General features: G+C 47.7%; 1 protein-coding gene across 1 annotated transcript in view; it reads right to left on the bottom strand.

The window, feature by feature from the left end:
• Window positions 1-7,831: 7,831 nt before the first annotated feature.
• The window catches only part of CPXM2 (carboxypeptidase X, M14 family member 2), a 98,730-nt gene continuing 81,249 nt past the window's right edge, over window positions 7,832-25,312 (bottom strand). Inside the window, exons 8-14 of the mRNA XM_033131159.1 lie at window positions 23,675-23,798; window positions 22,248-22,444; window positions 21,130-21,309; window positions 18,360-18,657; window positions 13,791-13,930; window positions 11,739-11,838; window positions 7,832-9,194 (exon numbers count right to left, since the gene is read on the bottom strand). Of these exons, the coding sequence (XP_032987050.1) occupies window positions 8,926-9,194; window positions 11,739-11,838; window positions 13,791-13,930; window positions 18,360-18,657; window positions 21,130-21,309; window positions 22,248-22,444; window positions 23,675-23,798 (1,308 nt within the window). The 3' untranslated portion in view covers window positions 7,832-8,925. The remainder of the gene's footprint in view (window positions 9,195-11,738; window positions 11,839-13,790; window positions 13,931-18,359; window positions 18,658-21,129; window positions 21,310-22,247; window positions 22,445-23,674; window positions 23,799-25,312) is intronic.

Below are 25,312 nucleotides of genomic sequence, written 5' to 3'. Positions count from 1 at the left end.
AAAGAGCAAGGATCCCTGTCTTCACGGAGCTTATATGGGTCTTCGGCAGCACAGCAATCTCGTTTACGGGGGGAACAACACCCTGGCTTTCCTTTGTAAAACCACCTTCTCCCCCATTCTCCAACCATGTTCTTAGGGTCAGTGTGATCCCTTTCCTCCAGCCCTGGAGGTGGACATGAGACCCAGGCCTGGCACTTGGGATACTGAATGCCCTAGGCAAAGACATCGGGTCGGACATGGGCATGCAACCTGGGCAATAATAAAAAATGTGTGTGTTTGTGTGTGTGTGTGTGTGTGTGTGTGTGTGTGTGTGTGTGTCTAAAGCTCATGGATTTAATCAGCTCAGCTCAAGGAAATATGGCCCCCAAATGGTGGGATAAGTGGGGAAGAGCCTTGGAGCCTGGCTGATTCCAGGGTGTTGGCTTCAGTCCTGTCTGTTGAGGGGAAAAGAGGGATTGGCTTGGAAGCACCAGACACTCGAAAATGTTTAAGTACTGCCTGGACGAATTAAGATGTGTTGGACTTGAGACCTGACAGTTCCCATGGAACCTGAGGCACAGAATGCCTCTGAGCCAGTCCTAGAATGTGTGATATGTGGTGTCACTATTTCCTGTGGCTGCTGCCTTGCTCGGGACCTCTATCATCTGTCACCTGGACCGGTTGGTGTTGCAGCTCCCAGTTGGCTCCTCCTTTCCCCAATCTTGGCCCTGCCAACTCCATCCTTCTTGCTGCTGCCAAAGCTTTCTTCCTAAAGTACAGGACAGATGAGCTAAAGAGGAACTGCTCATCCTTGGCTCATCCTTCAGCAGTCTTCAGCGCAGCTGAATCACATGTGTATGGAAACCTGAACAATGGATCCCACCATCTTAGCTGGACCTCATAGAGGCCGGGTGTGTTTTTTTCCCCCAGAACGTCTCATCTCCTTGCAGTTAGAGGACCCGCCTCTCCTAATCCCACCGCTGCAGACGCCATTGGGAAAGGCTCAAATGACTCCTGGCCTCCTGTCTCCCTCCAGAAATCCACTTTCTTGAGTGGAGATGTTTACTTCCCACAGACCTTTTCCCACGTGTCTTTCCTGGATGACTTTTACCTGCAAAGTAGCCGAGCCCATCAGTACGTTTGAGAAGAAGTTGTGTACCTGCTTCCCTCCAGCTGTGAGCTCATGTCCACAGCAAGCCCCCTGGGGCCGAAACACCAGGCACCGCTGAGGACTCCTGCAAGACGCCATTTCCGTGTGGAAGAGACCTCTCCTCTCTCCTTCCCTGGGGTCTCCTGAGCCTCAGCACGGTGCCTAGTGGACGGCAGGCTTCAGTACATCTTTGTTCACTGAAGGAATCAATGAGTAGACGTATTCAGCCCAACTTCCAGTTCCCTTGCTGCGCTCATTACCAGTGGTTTAGGATTCCTTGTAACCAGCAGTGCAGCAGGGAGATGAGGGGACAATCCCTGAGGTCTTCCTGAGTGTAGGGCACTGAGGCGGTGAATTCAGAGCTTCTTCCACTGAGGCATCACATGGCCGAGTCAGTATCCTGGACCCACCTTTCAAACCTGCCTTCCTTGGGGTTGCAGATGGATTTTAGTGACTGGTGCCCCCAGGTCCACCTGTTCTCTGAGCTTCACATTCACTTCCTGCTGGCAATGTCCCCTCCAGGCTCTGCGCTGCTTGCTTTGCACACACACTTCCTTCCCTGACCCCCGGAGTCCACCTGCCCTCACACCAGCTCCAATCCCCTGTCGGGACAATAACGGGAGGCGTCTACATTCTTCTCCAGGATCCTGGGGCGTGACCTGCCATGGCCCACAGCAGCGAGCTTATCTTCATCACTTGTGTGCTCCCTCGCTCCTGCTTCCTGGGATCACATCCCAAATAAACTCCCTGCACCCACGTTCTTGTCTCAGACTTGTCTCAGGGAACCCCAAACCAAGGCAATACAGTTAGACAAAATATCCCATTGTGGACATTTTTCTGCGCCAAATTCCCATCTTGCAGACCTTCTAATTATCGATCCTTTTACTAAATGCTATTCCCTCCAAATTTCTGCTTCTCTATAAATGGAAAAGAGCTTAGATAAGTAACGGACCAGTCCCAGGCCTTGTGTCCTCATCAGTAAAATGGAAATAATTACACCTCTCTCCCCCAGTTTCACTGCTGTCCCAGGGGACAGCCCTGGCCAACCTAATGCATGAGCAGTGCTTGCAAAGGGACCAGGTTTGCCAAATTTAAGTTTGCAATTAAATCCTAAAGCTTGTCCTGCAATTCATTGATTTTTTAAAAAATGTATCCTCCTTTTTAAAGAACTAAACATTTTTTCCACTCCATGTACTGAAAGAAATGTTTTTAGCATGCATATTTTTAGACCGAAGAAACCACTCATGGAAATGGCCCCATTACTTCTCAGCAAGAAGCCGTGTTTCTGCTCTCTTGTATTTCTTGGAATTTCTTGTGTGGCCTCTGCTGTTCTCTGTGGGTCGGTAGTGCCCACAGGGTACTTCTCAATACCCAATCCAGCACCTGAGGCCTGGCGCCTGGCACAGCCTTGCACCTGCTTTCCTCTTTGCCATCATCTGCCTTTCCTCACCTGATATTTTTCTCTCATTAATGTGGAGTCCTTCTATAGCTCCGCCAATCTAACACAGCCTGTGTCTCTCTGTGCCATTGCACGGACTGTCTCGTCCCCCGAGAGGCCTGCTCTTACGCTTCCTCCCCTGGTCTGCGGGGTGAACTCTGATTCATCTTCCCAATCCAGCTGAAGGTCACCTTTCCTGCCCTACACCACCCGAAGTCATCAGAGAGAAGTGACCAATCTCTAAAACTGCCATCAAAGGACATTGGCACGCTAGTGTTCCAACTGAGAGACTGGGGTCTTTTCCATCCTGTCCCAGTGCCTGTCAGGAGGGGACAGAGCAAACACTCAATAAAGGCCTTTGACAACAAACCTCATCTTACGACAAGCCTTCATGTCATGGGAACCCACAGTGTATTGCCTTAGGGTGGACAGGACACGAGATTTCCTTCATGGAAAAAGGAAGACAATTAATTCCACGTGGTAGTTGGAATTGTTGGACTCCATTTCTGTAGATACCATTACATCTTACCTCTGAAGGGTCCCAGGAGGGATGGCGATACTTTAGTCTCATCTGGTTCAAGGTCTGCCCCAAACGTCCCCTTTCCCAGGTTCCCCTGTCAGCCTGTGGGCTGAGCTGGCACTTGATTGGCCAGAACCGATGACAATCATTGGCCTGTGTTTTCCCACTGGGTGGGGTTACGGCATTTCAAGGCAGGAACCCCTGTTCTCTCTCCCTCTTGAGGCCCTACTCGGCCTAGGCTGGCCCAGCACTTCAGACGGGCAGGCCCTCACTCTGATTCCTTCTTCACTGTGCAGGGCAGTGAGCCTGTGTGCAGTCACTGGGTCCAACACAGCCATCAGGGAGAGGGAGGACTTGGTTTGTGACCAGAGGAGGCTTTGTTGGCTTGGCAGCCTTGATTCCCCACCCACCATCATTGTCCCTGACGTGGAGCCTCTGGGAGCCTCCAGGGAGAGGAGAGGTGATGGACACGAAGGACCTGGACGTTTCTGCACCTCTGGCCTTTCAACCCTCAGAAGCCCCGACACCTGTCTTGGTCTTGATGATCCCTGGTGCTTTAATAACACTGAGTGTCAGCACAGCAGACCCAGGGTGTGAACCAGAACGTGGCTCTCAGAACCAATCCAAAGGCAGCATGTGAGGGAGCCCAGGAGTTGGCAGCACCCACACCGTGGAAGGAAGCTCTGATCTGAATCAGAGTCCACAGGCCGTTATCCCCAGGCTGTAAGTCCTAAACAAATACTCCCGTGAGCTAAACAAACATGTTTGGTTTGCCTCTTTGTACTAAAAGGCGTCAGGATAAGTAAGCCCCTCACTCCGCTCCACCTGCACACCCCTTACTAGTGGGGCCACGTTAACCATTAACTGCTCCAACCTCACTTTTTCATTTGCATAATGGGGCTGATAAGAACTTTGGGCCTACCCCAGGGGTTGCTGGGAGGTAGAAATAAAATAATGGATGTGCAAATCCTCTGTGAATTGCAAAGTGCCATGTAAAGGAAAAGAAATTACCCAGTATTCCTAAAAAACATAAAATTAAAAACAAAAACCTGAAGGTAATAGAATTGGTTTCTAGGAAGTGATTTTAGTAAAGTGCAAGGGTCCCTCACTTCCTGCATGCTTGTTCTGAGTCAGCTGGCCCATTTTGCAGGTGAGGATACTGAGTCTGAATAGGGTTAGTGACTTGCTTGGACTCACACAGGCAGTGAGTGACAGAGTCTGAAGTCAAATCCATTTCTCTCTCCTCCCAATGCCTGAGCTCTCTCCTGTGGAATAAATGAAGACCACCCAAGTGAAAGCAAGCAGGGACTATGCATTCAGACTATGCATGGAGTCAGCACCATCTCTCGTGTTTTGGCAGAGACTTAAAGGCAAGCCAAGGAGAGGGGAAGCTTTGAGGGAGGGCTTCAGGCGCACCCATTAGAGGTTGTTGGCCTGGGGAAGCTGGAGGCAGCATAGCTAGAAGCGGGACACTCTACGTGATTGCTTAGGGGAGCATACTGAACTTTCTCTGGTTGGCCGGAAGTTGGAAGCAGAGACAGGAAGTAGGGAAGGTATCAGTTATTGAGCAATTCCTGGACATTTTGTGTTGGTTGATTGGCTTCCTGAATCATTTGAAGAGAGAGCAGTCTGACTTCCTCCAAGTCTGATTGACAGCAGGCTGTTCTCCTGGGTTGGTTGCTGCAGATTGCGGATCAGAAATCTGTTTTCAAATTAGTCTGGTCGCTGTCCACTTGTACAGTCAATTTCTCACTCCTCTCCACCTCCTGACTCTGAACCTACCCTCTTCACAATAGGACACATTTCTTTCCTAGGGTTTTATAGGAACCCAGATAATTTAATCCCTAATGAAATAACTGAACAAGTAAGCAAACACCCTGAGAAGTGCACTACCTTTCTGTTAACCAAAAGAATCATCTTGGAAAGTTCTTTATGCAGCTAGAAAGGTATAAAGCAATATTTTGCAAAATCATGCTTACAGTCTCTGCAAATGCAAAATTATTCAGAGTCGCAGTTATGGGTTCCCCAGGCTCAAAGTCCCATTCAAGTGTGTGAACACAGGGACACTCATCGTGCCAACAAGCTTAGTGTCCTGAAGCTTCATTAGTCTTACTTTATAATCATTAACGGTGACTGCTGAGTCGGGAGGCAGTGCTCAGTGACAGCGTGAAAAACATTAGAAATAGTAGGTGCTTTGGTGAGGATGCTTATAAAGGACCTCGGTGCATAACGGAACATCTGAAAACTGGAACTGAAAATACCCGAGCCACACGGTTATTCTTTTTAGTCACAGTTTATTCAGCATTTTGGCTTTTGGTTTCTAAAGTTCTGAGGCAGACTAAGTTAGAAAAATATGTGCAAAAATGTTCTTGGTTTCAGTAGAGCTTATGGGTTGGAAATGCTAACTTTTGCATCAGAGAGACCTGAATTTGAGCCTTGTGTCACTTAGGATAAAGATCTGACACACATAACTTAAAACCCCCAATAAGCGAGGCTGAGACAAGGTAGGCTGGAAACATCCAGAGGAAGACCGCTGAGACCGACGTGGTGGCATTTTGTGTCTCCGAGACCCAGGCTCTTCCATCCTCCAGGCGTGGTTCCATCTTCAAGGTCGGCATCAAAGATGACTGCTGCGGCATCAACTGCTATGTGTCTGTTCCAGGTTGACAAAAGGAAAAAAGAGAAAGAACAGAAAGGCACACCCTCCTTTTATTCGCACTTTCTGGAATTCTCACATTTCATTAACCAGAACTGACAAACATGGTGCCACCCCTACCCACAAGGAGAGTTCAGAAATGTAGCCGTTTCCTTGTCCATATTATTAACCCTTGAAAATAACCCCTGAAATTACCAGGGTTCAGTTACTGACCAGGAAGGAAATATTACCGTGTTTTCCTGAAAATAAGACCTAGATGGACCATCAGCTCTCATGCGTCTTTTGGAGCAAAAATTAATATAAGACCTGGTATTATATTATACCTGGTTATATTATATTATATTATACTTTATTATATTATATTATAGACCCAGTCTTATATTATAGTAAAATAAGACCGAGTCTTATTTTTGCTCCAAAAGACGCATTAGAGCTGATTGTCCGGCTAAGTCTTATTTTAGGGGAAACATAGTACCAGACTGTTTTCTAAAAATACTCCATTTTAATTTCTAGATCTTTTTGATGCTGAAGGTTCCAAGCATTTAAATATGTTAACATTGATTGAACCTCCACAACAACCCTAAGAGGTAGGGGCTCCTATCCCATTTTAGAGATGGGGAAATAAAGCTCAGAGAGATGGGGCAACTTGCTCAACATCACTTAGACAGTAAAAGGCGGCCCTGGAATCAAACTCAAGCCACCCACCCACAGAGCTCCATCTTTTCCCTCTCAAACCCACTGCCCCCTCCTCAGGAGGTACAGTGACGGGTGGGCTCTTTCCTTCCTCCACGGGCCTGGGGGTGTCATGGAAACTTTCTCCATGGGGTTCAGAGGTCTCCCTCTTCTTTCTGCTCCAATGGTCTCCCAGGCCTCGTGCAGTGTGTTGTATATGAACTGGAAGAAGGCAGGACCTGATCCCCAAATCCTGGAATTTCTGGACTTCCCAGAGCTAGATGGAGAAAATGCCCAAAGGATTGTAGCCTTTCTGTGTCCCTTAGCCCAGCAAGAGCACATGCCTGGGGAAAATGACAAGTGAGGCGGAGCTGGGCAGGAAGCCGCAACTTTCAATCAAAATTCAGTGCAGATTGAAGCTGTGCTTCTGATGAGAGTCACCAACCAGCTGACCATCAACACGGCACGACGTCAGGATAGAACCCAGGTGCGAGGTCGGCTCACGGGGACAGGGAGTTATGATGGCAAAACAAAGCGCACCAGAATCAGGCCCAGTGTGCTTCTTCAGGGTTTTATACACGTTTCATCAGCTCCTTGCTAAATTTCTCCAGGCAAATGGATCAAACAAGGCTTCCCATCTTTTGTCCTCTCTGATTTATGAAACACACCCATAGCTTCCAAGGCTCTGTCATTGCCTGGGGGCATGATCTGCTTCTAAGAGAGTCAGGTCCAGAGGCACAGGCCCCAGGGCTGCTCTAGGACCTAATTACACGTTTTTCAGGAAGGCTGTGGAAAGAGCGTTGCCGTAAGTGTCCCGCCGCTGTCCGAAATGGGACTTTGGACAATTTGTGCCCCTTCCCGGGCCTGTGTTTCTACCTCTAAGTTCAGGACAGTTGGACTAGCTCAAGGATGGACGTTTGCGGTCTCCCCGCTCTCACCCCTTCTCATCCCCGTAACACACACAGCTAAGTTGCGGTCTTCTTTCCCACTGAGCCAGGACTCTGCTTCAGAATCCTTAACACAGAGCTCCAAGCAACTACTACTGATAAATCAGAGTTGGTCTGCAAGAGGAAAGCTGGGTGCCGTCCTGGAACTCATTGATCTGGAGGTGCCCCTTAGCTCTAATGACCCGTCATTCTCCTCTGTGTGCCCCAGAAGGCACCAGAAGACTCAACCCATCTCTCTGATTTCTTTTCTCTAATTTTCCCTGGACTCCTTGTGGCTTGGCTGTGAACTTGGAGCTTTGTTTATATGGCAGGAGACACACAGGCAGGAGGAAGAGCTTCCATGGCCTCCTGGAATCAGCTCAGCTGAAGGATCAAGCTGCAGGGAACCCGTCTCGAAAGCTTTCCGGCCGGTCCTACTGGGTGGGGGCGGCGAGTGTACTCAGGAAAACCACACACTGGAAGCATCACATCGTTTGCTTTTTTTTTATTTTTCTCATCCTTCCCAGGTCAGTGAGGCAGCAACATTAATACAAAAAAGTGGGACAAATTGTTTTCTTGTATGGTAATTCAATAGCCCCTCCTGAACCAACGCTCCGCAGATAATTCTAAGAGCCTATCATCAGATTTAGCGCAACCTGGAAGGTCTGGTATTCCAATATCAAAAACCACTCCCCTAGTGACATCAGGCCAGTTTCCAGGAAAGGAGGACAGCCGCAGCAGAGAAGGTTGCAGGTGAGCCTCCTTCCAGCTCTTCTCAAGTCCTAGCAGGTCACTGAGGAGCAGGGCTGAAGGATCTGGTTCCTTAGGAAGGCCGGCACCTGCTGCAGTCCCCGCCCAGGGAGCCCCCAGGGCTACCAGAGCAGCAGGACATTTGGGGACGGTTCTCTGGAAACCCGGTCTGCAAGCGACCAGCCCAGCCCTAGTCCACGCCTGCTGCCCAACCTTCACTTAAATTATTTCAGCTTATCTCCCCTTTTATGAGCAGGAGCTTTTGTTGAAAAGGAAACTAAACCTGACTCCAGAGGCTGACTGAGCTCGCTTGGTGATGTCTCTATTGTTAACAGAATGCAGAATTGATTTGCTGCAGCTTAGTATGTCCTGGGGCCAAGAGGGTGGATTCTCTTGGAAAGCCCAGGAGCATCTCAAATGGCGACACTGGGGATTGCAGGGCCCCAGGATTGCTACAATTTAGCCGTGCACAATGCAAGTGCTCATTGCAAATACATGGAGAACTTGCTGTCACGCAATGCAAACGGGAAGCACCGGTTTCCTGTGGCGGCCAGGAGGCCCGAGCAGGCAAACTTCCCCCTCTCTCTGATTCGACTGACTTGCTGAATTCTCTCACACCAGCCAGCCTTTCTCTGCCACTCTGCCCAAGTTATTTGGATACAAGGGAACAAAGAGAAGAAAATGTCCTAAGCCCTCAGCCCTCGCTTTGGGACCAGCCTTGCCGTGCACACATTCTCCCAGGCCTTCTTGAATTACAGAGCAAACAACGGGGAGCAAGTCCTCTATGGAGCTATGACCGGGGGTGGTTTAATTTGCAGGGGTCTGGGATGTGTCTCAAGCGTTGGGAGGTGACCCTCGCTGTCGTCTCTTCCGCCCCCGGAGCTTCAGCCGCCTGGCTGGCAGGCTGACCGGCTGCTTCCCAAACTTCTGCATGATTTCTCTGATCCTGGCCAGGTTGGTTTTGCTGAGAGTGAAGTCGCACTGAGTGGCCCCCATGTCATAGCCAACCATGCAGTTCTTGGTGGACGAGGTGAAACCTTCCGCCTTGGCTGTGACAACATACTCTCCGGGGTTCAGGAGGCGCCAGTAATCCCCATCACTGGCTGTGAAAAGAAACAGAGGAACTCAGAGCAACTTTTATCTAAAGCAGAGACTACCAGCCCCGTGATTCCAAGACCAGCCCCCTGGCCAGAGAGAGACTCAGAGGCAGGCCGTGTGGAATTCAAGCCCCTGCAGATGCAAGCCCTTCATGCACTTTGGAAGTCAAGATGTTTTCCTCTTTGGAAGCCCCCTTAATGGTTTTAACAGGCAGGGGCTTGGGGTGTAGACTCCCCACAGTGTTATACACATGAGCAGAGATGGAGAAATAATCACTAACACTCCTTTCGCCGTGACAATATACGCCATTCGTTATGAACTTGAATTTCCAAACGGTAGGCCCTCACCACAAAATGCCATCTTGAAAAGCCATTGGTGCATGGCTTCCTGGCTTCCCTTAGCGTGGCTATAAATATAGAATAGTAATTTAGGGGTGGGGCTCCTCACTTCTGAAAAGAGAAGGGAAGGACAACACAGGACATGGGCCAACACCCTGGGAGGAGGCCCTGGTAACTGTACTTCCACGGCCCTTATTCCACGTCCGGGTCCAAGAGAAACTTGGAGCTACATGAGCAGTCAAACATGGGTGCTGAAGGCTGAGACCCCGGCACGAGAGCACAGGATGTGAGAAAAATGAAATATGCTGGCCGTTGTTTGCCACACGTCACGCAGCCTGCTCCCTGGTAAACAGGACTCAGTGCGAGAGCCCCGGTGCACGACTTAGGTAGGGGGCCCCCTGGTATTTCTCAGCCCTGCACCTTGCGTCTTCCTTTAGTGAAAATGCAAGGTCTTCAACTACATCCAATGCCATTTCATGGCTTTTCAGAACGTAAGAGCCCATCAAGCAGTCTTCATCTTGCAGTCAGACAGCCTGCACCTCACAACGCAGCTCCCCCTTTGAGACACCTCTCTGGGCCCTACAGCTCCCGAGCAAACCTGAAGGAGCCAGCCCTTCGCATGTCCCCCGTCCTCCTACCAGACCACGTGTCCTCCTCTTCCTGTCCTGGCCATGTGTTAGAGTCTGGGCTCCTTACGCTTACTCTTCTGCACTTCACAGTATGTTTCATACGGAGCATCCCCAAGTAACGCCAGTTCGATTCAGTGGGATGAAGACAAATGTCTTATTAACCCAAGAAGTTGGGTATGTCAGGTCTTAACCACTGATGGGTTACTGTCCCACCGAGCGGTCAGGTCTGTCCAGGCGCGAGTGTTCCATGCCGCTGCAGAGGGGAGGTCGACCTACAGCTGGATTCGCTCGGCAGTGGTGGACAGAAGATACAACCCTGGCCCCACTGAAGGTCATTTGCTAGCAGACCAGGTGGAGTGTCCTGACCAAGCATGGGACAGTCACATGGCATTCTGAGCCAGGTGCTGGCCAACATACGTCATGCATTTAGAAAGCATTCTTCCTAGCTTCTCTCCCTGTGGAACTGCATTTAATACCCCTGTTTATTTTATGCAAAATCCCTCCTGAAATAAAACACGTCACATCACACAAGCCTCAGACAGAAATCAAGGCAAATTCAGAGCTGACATTGAGCACTGAAAGACGCTGAAACAAACACAGTAAAGCTCCGTGCGTAAAGTATGGAATTCACTTACCATGAGCACTGGGAAATTATTTATGGGGGAAATAAAGACAATGGGACACATGTTTCCCATAAGCTTATCAAAACCGTCTCCTTGATTACAGGGACTTGAAATTCAGAGCTCATTAGGCAAAGAGCTCGCTGCTGGTGTGCGGGGCCCCAGGACTTTTATGTCCCACTCCATTGCAAAACCCTCGTGTTTTCTCACCACACGCACAAGGCCTAATGATCCAAGGGATGTTCCTGCCTCCTACGAATCACTCTTTTGAAGGCACTCGTTAGCAATGCTTAAAATACAGCCCTATGACAGCTGATCAAACAGCCTCTTTCATAATGACCTCGGGCACCTCCCATGTATCTGGCCTGTGACGGGTTTGCCACCTGCATTTGTTGAATAAATGAATGAACAAACGAATCAATGGATGCCTGTGAGGGGCTGGTATGTACCAACTGCCATCTACACAGTGTGAAGATCCTGCTGAGTGAAGAAATAGGCAACTGCATGGAAAGAGCGAGATTCGGGGCATGGCAGCAGCAGTCTGCTACTCTGTGGCATCTCAGATACATTTTGCCCACGTAAGTAATAACTGGCCTCTGTACGGGGCATGCTGGCAGGCGACCTGGCACTGAAGAGCACATGGCCAGGTCTAAATCCCAGCCTCATTCCGTCCTAATGTCCCAGGGTCTCCGTTTTCTCACAGGTCAAATTCGGACGTGTTGGGAAGACAGGGATGAGGACAATTTTGGGGGGAAAGGCCCCTCCTGCTCTACAGGAGGAACAGCATGGGGTCAGGGAAGGGGCACTGCACTCGGATGTGAGCTGGCTCCCATCCCAGCTCAGCCACTCACTGCACAGTCTATGAACCACCACGCAATGTCCATCTATACATCCATTCATTCACTCATTCATTCATTCATTCAAATACTTCAAGAAAGTGGATATTTCCTATTTGCAGTTACCTGTTCGAATGTCATGGTTGATACCTTCCACGGAGATAATGGCATTTGGAATTCCTTTTCCGTGTAAATCCTTCACCACGCCTTTGATACCGCGATGAACCTGCTCGGCAAACATGATGAGACATGGGGTGAGCTCATTGACTCTTCCCACCCAACCAGCACAGGGAGAACTAAGAACCCGAGGCCAGCCCAGTGTCACCAAGAACCCTCATGAAGCCACGCCTAGCTCAAAAGCTCTGTGTGGATTTGATGTGTAAACCTCTGCACTCCTTATGAGTCTGCACCAGAAGTCTTCCATTGGAGTGAAAATCTTTCAGAGGTTTAAAAAATATTAGGATCTGAGATGGTTCATTAAAAAAAAAAAAAAAACACATCACTAAAAATGGAATTTAACTTTTCATAGGCACATCGATTTTGACTTTTCTGGACTATATAGACTTAATGTGTCGACTTCATGACGTAAGAGTCAGAGGAAAGGAAACAGTCACAGACAAACAACAACTTAGTTTATAGGGCCCTCCCACTGATTAGCTATGTCACATGACACATCAATTCTGAACCCCGGGCCTCAGTTTCCTATCTGTGGTAAGATGTGAGAATCCAAGGTGACATGCCATCATTGCCAATGACATTCTTTATGCCTAATACTATGCCTGGGCTTTGAACCCATATGAGGCTCTTTGGCAAATTGGGACCACAACTTTTGAAGGATTAGGGCCGTCTCTCTTTTCCTAGATGAAATAAATGAAAAAGAGCCTTTCCTCACCAAGTTCCAGGGAGGGGACAGTAAGTGTGCTCATGGCTTCCCAAAGGGCGAAGAGCAAGTTCACACTCTCTTGTGACAGGGAAGTGCACAGTGGGCTGCACCAACCCTCCCGCGACCTTCCTTGAGTGCTAGAACCCAGAGCCGACCTCTGCCACTGGTGTGGAGCTGCAGGTATAGGAAGCTGGCAGCCCAAGCCATTGGCTAGATGCCTTGTCTGACTCATCTATGCTACCCAGAGGACCAGGGGCAGCCTCGGTGTACAGCCTCAGGATCTTACTCCGTAATGCGTGGGAATCAGGGTAGAGTCAGACGAGCATAACTGAAGTTCGGCATTCCTTTTTGTTTATTCCTCTGGTTTCCAGTTAGTCTGTTCCTCAGTGGGGCATGGATGCTATTCAGTTAGTTTTAGCACCTAGCTGGAACCGGTTTATTCAGTGCTACAAGATGGACGTGTCCTTGAGAGCAGGAGGAACGGGTCGGGGGTGCAACGTTCCTCATGTATCCAGCAGGGCTTCCTCCCCAGCTGCAAGCAGCACCTCAGTAGGCCCTTGTTAGAACTGCTCCCAGCTGATGCCCTGCCTCCTGCAGACACTTCAGCATGAGGCCTGTTATGGGCTGAATCGTGTCCCCTACAAAATTCCTATGTTGAAGCCCTAACCCTAGAATCTTGGAATGTGAGTGTATTTGGAGAGGTGAAGAAGTTAAGATGAGGTCATTAGAGTAAGCCCTAATCCAATCTGACAGGTGTCCTTACAAGGAGAGGAAATTTGGACACATAGACATACATGGAGTGTATGCCCATGGGAAAAAGCCCACGTGAGGACACAGTAAGAAGGAGGTCCGCCAGCTCCAAGCCAAGGAGAGGCCTATGAGTGAAACCAACCTGCTGACACCTTCGTCTTGGACTTCGAGCCGCCAGAACTGTGATTGGTTGTTTTGGCCCCCTAGCCTGCATATTTTGTTATGTAGCCCTGGCAGACTAATACATGGGGCCTGGGCACGCTGGCTCGGACACATGTCACCCACCTTTCCACAGAGCAGGAGCTGAAAACCCCCCAATCTAATTCTCACTCAGCATGAATCAGTCTCACTCAGCATGAGTGCAATCAACGTTGACATAGAGCTCGCTTTCTCGGGTCCAATCAAGTGCAAACAGACAATGGTTCCTTCCCACTCTGCAGTGGCCAGCCCAGGACGACGGCCCCAGTCCGATTCACTAGCATGATCTCTCACTTTCAGCCATCTTAAGGGCCTCGTCCCATCACAGCCGTGTGCCCAGGCCATACCTGCTCCATGAACACGATTAAAGATTCCCGGTTATTCTCCCATTCCTCAGGAAGCTCGCTCTCGTGTGGGTATTTGTCACAGCCCACGTAGATGGACAGCTCGAAGCAGTTTGTGTGAAGGTAGCTGAAATCGTTGAGACCTGCCAAGGCAACCGGACAACACGTAACTGACCAAGGCTCAAAATGGCACCGAGGAGACTGCAAGAACATTCTAGAACGGGATTCAAAAGACTTCATTTGCACAAGGAGGTAGCAAGTATCTACTACAGATAAAAAACTAATTAGGGCAAGTGTTGAGGGAAGGGTAGGGGAGCTGAGAGAGGGTAAAGATGCAGGTGGAATGGTGTATGGGGAAGACAGGCACATATGACACACAGCATCTCTGACAAAAGGAGCTTTTTAGGTAAAATCCTTTTATTTCTTAATCTCGGTTTAACACTACTTTTGGAATGAGGGTATCATTCATTAACAGTATGGATTTTTAGTATTTAAACTTACCTCTGTAGTTACGCTGCTGTCAGCTACAGCTCTACAACACTCTTCTATTCTATTTCCTAAAAAAGCTATCCAGACCAGTTACCTCGGTGCGTTCCGTAAACCGGGACCTGGCACTCTGCATCCATTAGTCACTTAATCTGCTCCGCAAACCCAGCAGAGACGGAGGTAGCATAGCACCATTTTACAAATAAGAAAATCGAGGCAGAGAACGGTTAAGAAATGTGTCCAGAACCATGTGTCTGGAAAGGGTGAGAGGCAGGGTTTGAACCTAGGTGTGTGTGACAGGCCCTTGTTCATATCTCCAAACAGAGCACAGCTGCTGGGGGCTGTACGGCACATGTGCTCACCACTGGGCCCGAAAGCAGATGAGCCTGGTGCTTCTGACACGACTGCAACAGATGTGAAGGACCCAGCCTGTCAGGGAGTCGGTCCCTGTATTCGTCTCTTATGGCTGCTGTTACAAATGGCCACAAATTGGGGGGCTTGAAACAATGGAAACGTATTCTCCCACAGTTCTAGAGGCCAGAAGTCTGAGGTCTAGGTATCGGGAGGGACATGTGCCATCCGAAGACTCTAGGGGAGGATCCTTCCTACCACTTCTAGCTTCTGATGGCCCCTGGCATTGTTTGGCTTGCGGTCGCATAGCTCCAATCTCTGCCTGTCTTCACATGGTCTCCTCCCCTGTTTCTGTGTCTTCTCCTCCTCTTCCGTCCCTTGAAAGGACATTTGTTAATGATTTTAGGGCCCAACCAGGCAACTCAGGATGACCTCATCATCTTGAGACTCTTAATTACACCTGCAAAGACCCACTTTCCAAATAAGGTCACATCCACAGGTCCTGGGGGTTAGGAAGTAAGCATGCATTTTTGGGGGGAGGCACCATTCAACCCACTACAGTATCTTATATCCGGGAAATGAATAAATGAATGTTAGACGGCATAAATTTCCAGGGGTTCTTTCCCCAACACCTTTGTTTTTGGAGAACGGGGTGATCAGTAAGACACACTGCAGTGAAGCGGTGTGTGATCACCAGGAAGTGCTCACCCAGCAGAAAGTACTTCTCATGAGCCCCCATGGATTCTGAGGGTTAGGGCTACAGAGAGTGGAAGCGGGTGCGTTGGGTTTCTCTGTGTTGACCGAGAAAAAGAGGAGGTCCTCCTGCGATTTGACCCGCCTCTGTCCTTCCCTCCCTGTCCTCCTTTCCTTCTCACTTAGCTCGCCATTATGCTAAGTGATGAATCACTCAGTATAAATGTCTGATTAAAAATCATGGCTTTGGGTGTCAAGAGCAATTCTGTATCAGTCTGCTGCCTAATTGCTAATGTCACAGGCAAAATGGTACCAAAATATGGTCACTCTCTCTACCAGATTCAAACCATTCACATGTCATCAGCTGTAACGTTTGTGATAAACAAGGAAGTGAGAGCAGTGGCACGGCAGGGTGGGACAGTGTCAAGTTAATAGAACATCCTTTGCAGGGCCTGGTCTGGTTGAAGAAGGTTGGTCAAAACGCCAGGTCAACTCACACAGTAGAACTGAAGTACAGAATTGCAGAGAACATAGCATGTCCACTAGTTGGCACAGGTGGGACATCCCGGGAGGGCCGCGCTCCTCTGTGCACATAAAACGTCCTATTCCCAACCTTTTATGCCTCATTAGTACTGAAATAAATAAATGTGATACTTCAAACTCTGGATTGGGCCTGCTATTTTGCAACATGTGTCTTCCAAGCCCTGGAAGCACTAGAAGATTGGGCAACATGGTATGAAACCGGAAGAACACTGAGAAACCTGGGCAGACGCCATGCTGCTGACTTCCAGAGCTTCAGCAAATGTCTTGTAACAGGGAATACTTGGCAAAGAATGGCTGCAGAAGCAAACCGTGTGGGCAAGATGCTGTGACCCAGATAGTTCTTCCCGAGCCTTTGGGCCCAGCTGAGGACGGCGAGACATTCCTTTGTGTTCTCTCCTTGCCTGGAATCCTGCTCTTGTCACAAGCTTCAATGTGGAACACGGAGCTCTGTGTGCCCGATGCTATCATGACATCTGCCTTCATTTCGGGAGGACGCAGGAACACAGAGGGTCTAACACCACTTTGGAGTTGAGACGCACACACCACAAATGATGTGTACTTTGAGAAGTATTGAACCCTGCTCTCAACGGCCCCACTCTCCATTAACTAATGCCTGGCAGTGCGGTGCTAGTGAGTGAGCAAGACCGGAACAAAAAGATGGAGCAGAGCAGGAGAAGAGGCAAGGAAATTAGAAATCGCATTTCGTTAATCTATACAAAGAAATGAATCTGCAGACTTCATCACACTGCCAGGAGGAAGAATGATTAAAGAGGCTGGCACTACCACGTGGCTCTGCCACAAAAGTCCCGGAAATAATGGAAAATATAATTGATAGGAAAAAATTAAATGCCGCTGATGTGATGAAGCGGCAGCCAACTTTTCAAAACGTTACTATTGACCTGATGCTAATGAATCTCGCCGTGTCTGTCCCCGAATTAGTCACAGCAGCCATAAAAAAACAAACAGATATTTCACGTGAAGAGCATTGTAGGTTTTCAGGTTAGAATTGAAAAGCAAGAATGCTTTTTGGCCATTAAGAAATGTTCCTGATAGAGAGCGATTTGCATTCATATTTCTTATTTTGTACAGAGAAAAGCCATGATGGAGAGAAATTAAATACGTCTGCTTGGCAAGAAAAAAAACTGGCAAGCTTTCTGTACGTGTTTTAAAATCATCATGGGAATAAATATGTCTACCACTTCTTTTATTTGTGTTTTCCCAAGGGTGGAAATATACCTGGAAAGTATGGGAAGCTGAACCTCTGATAAAATAAAATAATATTAAAGTTAATTCGTACAGTGAAATAGAAAATAGAGATATGCTGGTGAAAGAGGTTGGGTTGGGATGGAGGAGTGTGGGATGGAGACTTATCACGACTGAGTGCTTCCGGTAAGCTGGACAGACAGCACAGCCACACCTGTCACCTACACGATCCCCACAACAGCCCCAGCGGGATCATCACTGTTATCATCATGCCCATCTCACAAATGGAAAATATGAGGGGTCAGAGAGTTGAAGTAACTTGCCCAAGGTCACACAGCAACCAGAACTCCAAACCAGGTCTATCTGACACGGGATATTTTTCAAATTCACCAGTGGCTTGACCAACCATCACAAAGTGAAGAAAATAAGCAACGAGCAATATGCTTAGGGTCTTGCCATCCCCATACAGAGGGACCTTAGGGAATGTGACACCCTTATCCCTCCTCATTTGGGAGGCTTGGGCCGAGAGCAGCCCTGGCCTAGGAAATAAAGTACTCATCCTAAAACTTGGACCACAGGGTCCTCGGAATTCCTGAAGTCTCTACTGGAAGCCTCTCTGGTCCGGTGTAAATGCCGGGAGCAACAGCACATCCTCACATCACACACGGAGGGGTTTCCACCGGACGCCATGGTATGGCTGGGAGACCAGCTGTTGACCTCCTGACCTCCAGCGAACAGATGTGTGAAACTGTCTTCACTACGTGTCGGGCCTCAGGACACACCTGCAGCTTGAAGTCACTTCACACTGGAGCATGGGCTCAATATCCAGCCCCCTCTGTGGACTTACAGCATGGGGCGTCCCCCAGGATGGGAACAGCTGTGGGTAAAAAGCCCGGCACCAGCACCAGCGCGGACTCTGTCCCTTTGCTGGGTTTCCTTTTTGGTCTAACATTTCCCCTAAGTCCATGTGTACCCATCTCTGATCGTATAAAATCCGAAATGCTCAGTGGCTAAGAGCAGCCCACGAAGTCAAACAGACCCAGCTCTGCCCCTTTCTCGCTTGGGCAGATCCCTCCTGGTCTCCAAGCCCCAGTTCTCTCACTTATAAAACGAGGATAAGTCACACCCCATTCTATGTAGAGTGCTGGCACTTGTAAATGGTTAACCATGATGGCTGTTATACTGATAAGAAGAAGAACAGTCAGTCAGCAGGAGACCGCCCCGCAGGGTCCCTCCCTGTCCCACAGTCCGTTATCATTTGGCCCCACGATGACTGCAGGATGCTCAGAGACTTACTTCCAGCCACAGTGTGCCAGGAAGCGCCGTTGACAGTCCCATCCTCTTTCTGGAAGTCTTCTGTGTGGCACACCCTCCTCCTGGCGTCTGTCATGAGGCGGTGGGTGGAGGCATAGGAGTAGGCCAGCCAGCGGAACACGTGGTCATCCGGGGTGGGGGTGCGCTCCTGCGTCTTCCACAGAGACCTCACCATGTCATAGGGGTATGCCACCACCAGCTCACCCCCCTGCAGGTTGCCGCCCAGCACAAAGGGGATTTTTTCCATCCAGGCTATGACTGCCCTGGTCTCCACTGCCACCTGTGAGTATTCCAAAGTAAACACTCTTTGATAAATAAAATAAGAAGGAAACTGCTTTCTCTCCCTATGGTAGCTTTCCAAACAGGGACGTAGTCGAAAAAGCAATCATTATATGGAAGAATCTTCTTAGCAAAATTTAGAATTTCAAAATTGGTCCTGGGAAAACTGGACTTTGTGGGAAAATGAATGTAAAAAAAGAGAAATCCAGGGAAGTTTCTTTTTGTAGGAATATTCCAGTGACTGCACAAAGAGGAAATGACTGAGTATCAACATTTTCCAACTCCAGGGGATTCATGGGTCAGGCGCGTTCATCAATGGCTACAAAGAGCACAGAAAGAGACATAGCCAAGTGTGATTGTCTCCTGATAGAAGAACACACACCTAAAAAAATATCAACCTTGAATTTGATGAAGCCTTAGTCCAGACTTCTTCTGTAAAGGACCAGGACCAGGTAGTATGAACACATTTGCCATCTGTTGTAACTACTCAACTCTCTGCGCAGACAACATGCAGCTGAATGAACGTGGCTGTGTTCCAATACACACCATTGACAACAGCAAGCCTGGGGTGGGGGACGTGGCCCACAGGCTGGAGTCTGCCAACCTTTGTTCTAATTAGCCTAGTCTCCTCTGATTCTCGCTACCAATTTATAAGAAACACAGAGGGATATGTTACATGACATCCCAAGAATACAATGGGATGTATTCCCAAACAGTGAAAAACGCTAGGAAGCAATCTGGTTGTTTATAACCTAGTTGCTATGAGATCAACAACAACAACAATAAAACTGCAGGGAAAAAAAAGTGATAGAGATGAAATCTGTAACTCCAATGAGACTTAAAAGACTTAGATACCAATCAAAATGAATGGGCTTTATATGGATCCTGATTTAAACTGGGGGTGGGGGAGAGCGGAGAGGGAGGGAGAACGGTAATAGTGAAAATGTGAACACGGGCTACATATTTTATTATATTAAGAAATAATTTATTTTGATATGATGTTAATCATTTATAATCTCAAAAGAGTCCACTATTTTAGAGATACTTACTAAACTATTTACAAATGAAATGATATCATGCCTGATATTTGCTTCAAAAACCTTGGGGAGGGGGAGAAAGTTGGTGAATGTGCAAATGAACCATGAATTGATAAATGAGAAGTTGAGATGGGTACATGGGAATCCCTTACAGCTTTCTCTCTAATTTTGTAGGTTTGACTTTTTTTTATGATAAAAAGTTAAGAAAGGTGAAGGAAGGAAGGAAAGAAGGAAGGAGGGAGGGAGGGAGGAAAAATGACAATATCAGAAACAAAAATTGGAAAGCCTGATGTGGTCAAATACTGACCAATGAATCAAATATTTACCATAAATTACTGATCCCTATGAAGATAATTCCAGTAGAATAAAATTGATAATAAAATAAATAAACAAACACTGGAAATGGTTTAACTGAGCTTGCAATGTGCTTGCCTAAAATATAGTATTTCCCAGCCTTCCCTGTGGTGGGTTGATATCATCTTTTGACTAAATTCTGGCCAATGAGATTTAAACAGAAGCATTATGTAGGAATTCTAGGAATGCCTCTTCAAGTTAACTGAATTATCTGAGAAGAGGACTTAATATTTTTTTTAACCCTTTCTCTCCTTTCACTCCACAGACATCACAAGTGGAGTACCCACTGCCATCTTGGATTATGACCTTGAGGATGAAGGTCACATGTTAACATGGTGGAAGCAGGAAAATGGATGAGTCCTTGGTTCCTGATGATCCTGGGACTTCCACTTGGCCAGCTGTGTACCATCTGCCTCCAGGATCCTTTTATGTGAAAAAATAAGTAAACTTCTATCTCATTATTTGTTTTTTTCTGTTGTCCCAACTGAGACTAACCCCTAACTCCTATCGCCATCAAAGCAGGTCTCTTGAGGGACACAGACTATCAAAGATGAGGGGTAACAGTAATGGGCAGAGGAAGCAATAAAAGGCCTGGGAAATTTTGTGAAAATTATTTATTCTACAACATACTCTTTGGGAAACAAGACTAAGAAACTTAGGGAAAACACCTCACCCAATTGTGTTTTTCCTTCCGAAGAAGCACCCCAGGTAATAAATGCATGGAGAGTTATATAGAAAAATAAGACATGTCAAGCAATCCGTGAGGGCTAAGGACAATTTCGTAGCAGTATAACGACCAAAGAGGAAGGTAATAGTGAGAGTTACAAACGTGCCCAAACCAGGGGAAGTTTTTTGGTTGAAGCACTGCGTGGTTGTAAAGAAATACAATTAAGTGATTTCTAAGAAGAATCTCCTCAGATACCAATTGTAAAGGTAGTTATTATCTAGCACATTTCTCTACTTTTGGAGAAAACATGAAAGAAAAATGGTTTTGTCTTGTGCTTAAATGTCACATCCTCTGCAAATACCACTGGGTGTTAACCTTGGCCTTCCACTGCAGATTAGGGGGTATTTTTACTCACCGTGGCATTTTCCGACAGAAACCACTCAGGGATGGCAATGTAGTGGTTGGGGACTTTCCTGGGGAAGTTCTGGCGGTCCTCTGCCTCCCAGAGCAGCGAGTTTAAGTCAGGAAAGTTGTTGTTGATGTCGATCCCATCGTGGGTCCAGCGCCCCAGGGACCAGCCTCCCAGCTCTGAGCCCTGGGAGACAATTCAGAATGTGAGAAATCCACCACCTTCTGGGCAGTGCTGACACTGTCACGCACAAGATGCCTCCATCTCCATCTCCATCTCCACCTGAGTGTGTGTCTCTAAGCCTCGAGGTGCTCTCTGACCCGAAGATAACGTCCAAAGGATACTTATCAAAATACCTTCTATTGCTATTTGGTGGATGATGGAGAACACAGCCAAATCACTCCAAAGAGGGAACGGAGAGAGTGATCCCTGCCTCGTGGCAGTGCTCAGAAAGTATCTGGTCCCTTCTTCCCCGCTTCTCTCCTCTGAGGGCTTATATTCCGGTTGGATGAAACTCCCAGTAGTAAGTGTCCATCATTGAATATCAACACCCACCACATTAAATGCATTCTCCCTGCCCTGCTCACAAATCCCTAACCAGCTGGCCTCGCAAATCCCTAAATCTTTGTACCAATAAACACAACCCAAATTCTGTATCGTAGGTACCGTTGTGTTAAGTATAATTTTTCATTTTATTCCCAGATAATACTAACTATATTCTATACATAATTCTCTACATATGTATATTCTGCACATAAGTATAACCTATACAAACTCTATACCATAATCAGGACAAGAAATATAAAAATATATCAAAATAATAAATAAACAACTCCCCTCAGAGCACTAATGAGAGGGTCACAAGAAATCCTCAAGGTCAGTGCATGCCCTGACAGACTGCCCAATGTCAGGCGTCGTTACTCTGTTCTATTCTTCTCACTGTATATGTTACAATATTATTCACAGCCCCGTTCTCCAGTCTGTTGGCACGTCCACCTCTCAGGGCCCCTAAGTCTCCGTTTCGGTGTTGCATCTTTCCTAAATCCTGTCTCAGCAGAGAGGCAGACACTCAACAAGAGAGCGCCAAGGGTGGGCTTCGAGCCGCGGGTGACCGGCGCCATTACCCCTTCATAGGCCTTCTCGTAGCCGTCGGGGTTGAGAGAGGGCAGGATGTGAATCCGGGTCTCCTCCACCAGGCGGACGATGCGCGCGTTCCCGGCCAAGTACTCCTGGCACAGGAACTGCACGAGCAGAAGCATCAGCTCCCGGCCCAGCACCTCGTTGCCATGGGCCCCTGCCACGTAGTGGAACTCGGGTTCACCTTGACTCAAAGATGGAAAAGTACAGGTTCAGATCAGATGCCTGTAGCAAAACAGCCCTTATCACATTGTGCTAGACAAAAAAAAAAACAATCTCTGGATAATATAAACTTACAATATTAGTCCTACCTGTTATTTCAAATGAACCTCCAAAATTATATAGGTACTATGTTGTTGTTGTTTTAAGTCCCAAATAGTCAGGTAAATAAGAAAATGTGTAGAAAAATCTTAGCGACTATCAGCCACAAGGTAATGTTTATTGTTACTTAGCAAGGATGAAAGAACACAGTGTTAAGGGTTTAAGTTTACAAACTAAACACAGCCATAGAAATGATATTTTTCTCTTCTGGAAGGTAATTCTTTTCCTTAAAAGAACTTCCTATTAAATTGTACACGATGCCAAGATGAACAAATACAAGCAGAGAACAGTCCGGCAGGGCAAATCGGCAATGACACAATTTTGTAAGAGGGTGTCCGAGCTTTTTCTCTTCCAAGCTCAGCTTTTTCCGTGTTGGAATTTATCAGTGCTCGGCAGGCGCTGATAACACTTCTCCCCTCACTGGCACCGCCACTGCTTTTGAAGAAATGGGATTTTACCAGCTGATAAGCCCTTACTCTTTACAAGAAACTCCTCAGAGGAAATCCTGAAATACAGATGAAAGTTGAAGTGGAAGGAATCAGACAAATCTCTGAACTTAAATATTAGGGGATTTCTAGAGGGCTCGCACATTTACCAAAAAGCAAATCAGAGAAGTCCCTCTCACCTGGAGAACATAGGCTCGGGAGTGGCTGATGGGAAATGGCTGAAAATAGAAAATACTTGAAAATAGGATTGAAATTTAAAAAAAAAAAAACTAGGGAGCTCCTCAAATTTGAGTTATTGATGACAAGAGAGTCTAGAATTTTCTTCTGGAAAAGGACTATTCTAGTTGTCTCTGGCCATTTGCTTCTTTGCATAGTGTGGCTGGTCCAGAGCAGGAAAACAGGATTAAAAATGGTCCTTTTGGAGAAAAGAAGATTTCTAGCTTAAATAAGTCGACAGCCTGTATCATAAGATGAGAGGGTCACAGAACCAAATTCTGCGGAATCTGTCTATGTGAAGTGGTGCATGGACAGCTCCTGCCCAATTTCATGAATGTTCTCCCAAGGTGAACTGTGGCCTTTGAGAACTGTGCTCTTTGAGAAGGCACCGGACATGAAGGGACAGATGGATCCCAGAGGGGCGACCTCACCGACTTCGTGCTCCCCGGGGTGGTCGGAGATCTCCACAGCGTAGAGCTTCAGGCCCTGGTGGCTCTTGCCAATGTTATAAATTCTGGTGACATTGGGGCACATTTCATTCACAACCTTCATCAGCTGGAACACAAAGTGGATTAAGGACCTAAGCAATGATGGCTGCACACCAAGGGGGGCAGACCTCTCCAGAAGACAGCCACTTGCTGCTCCCCTCCCATAGCCCCGCCCACTGCGTGTCCCCATCCTCCACACACACCAGTGCTGCCGTCTCTGCCTGGAATATTCATTTGCCTTGTGTCCTCCCAGCACCCCTGGGTTGTAGCTATCACCTCCATGGTTGTGGTATCCCCTCTCTTGGTTGGGCTATCACTTCCCTTGGTTGCGGTCATCATGCCCCTGGGTGGTGGTTCCATCATGCTCCCTTGGCTGTGGTATTACGGTTTCACGGTGCTTTCTGTTTTCTTTTGTCCCCTCACTAGACTGAAGATCCTTTAAGGGACTGAGCCATGTATCTCTATATCCCGGCCTAAATAAATATTTATTACTGAATACCAGTTTTCTTTCATAATCTCATGAATATCTATGATGCTGGGCTGAGGAAAGAGACACCACTCCTGCCCTCCTGGGGCTTATAGTGCAGCCCCAGATAGCAGTCTTACCATGACCCACTTCCTTGGTGATAAGTAAGCGGGCACAGGGAGGCCATGATAATGGGTGTCGGGTGGTTAAGGGCGGGGGAAGCAGGCTTCCACAAGGACGTGAAATAGTGATGTGTTGTTTTCTGAATTTTGCTTTTAAAGTCTGGCTCATCAGACTGACAGCTGCCATCTGCAGGAATGAGAACAGCTGCCAAGGAGGGAAGGAAGGCTCTACTAGGAGTAGCAGGAGCACACGCTGCCCTCGGGGGTGGAGGACAGAGACACCCTCCTCCTGAGGTTGCCTTACCTCTCATCTCTGAACAAGGACCTGTGGGTGACCTATTATGTAGCCTCGATTTGCTGTGTGAAATTGTTTAGCAATTCCCATCGGAAAGAAGATCTGATTCAAAGGACATCTCAGCCAGGCATCAGACTACCCATGCTTGTGGTGGAGGCAGAGGCATTCACGGGACGATTCTATGACAGTGTATTAAAGACCAGGAGGGAAGCTCAGACGCTGTAGAAGCCGCAAGGAAGAGCATCCCTGCCAGGAGGTGAGCTGCCCACCAGGGAAGGCTTTATTCCTTAGAAAGACGAGTGGGAGTTGTGTTGGTGGTGACTAGAGAAAGGCCATGGCCCAAGGGACAGCGTGGACTTGGACATGTTCTAACCATCTTTCAAATGATTCTGGATCAACCAAATTATCCATAAAATGTCTTTGTAAATTGTAAATAAACAGATCTGTCGCACATTTTATGGTGGGCTCAAATCTTTGAGAACTAGAAAATCAGTACGATGTAGAATTTATGCTAAGTAAAGTTAAATTGCTGTGCGCGTCATTTGCTTTTCATAATATTATACTCTGCAGCAACTGCGTGGAATGCATTTAAGGAATATCAGTGAGCATTTCTAAAGCACTGGAGGGATTTACAGCCGCTATGGCTTTGTGTTCATGACCCACCTACGAGGTGCAGCCTTGGTCAGGAACTCAGGGTC

The sequence above is a fragment of the Rhinolophus ferrumequinum genome, chromosome 16 (assembly GCF_004115265.2).
Source record: "Rhinolophus ferrumequinum isolate MPI-CBG mRhiFer1 chromosome 16, mRhiFer1_v1.p, whole genome shotgun sequence".
Classification (NCBI taxonomy): domain Eukaryota; kingdom Metazoa; phylum Chordata; class Mammalia; order Chiroptera; family Rhinolophidae; genus Rhinolophus; species Rhinolophus ferrumequinum.
The sequence above is the reverse complement of the archived record's forward strand: the minus strand, read 5'-3'. Positions and strand labels throughout refer to the sequence as shown.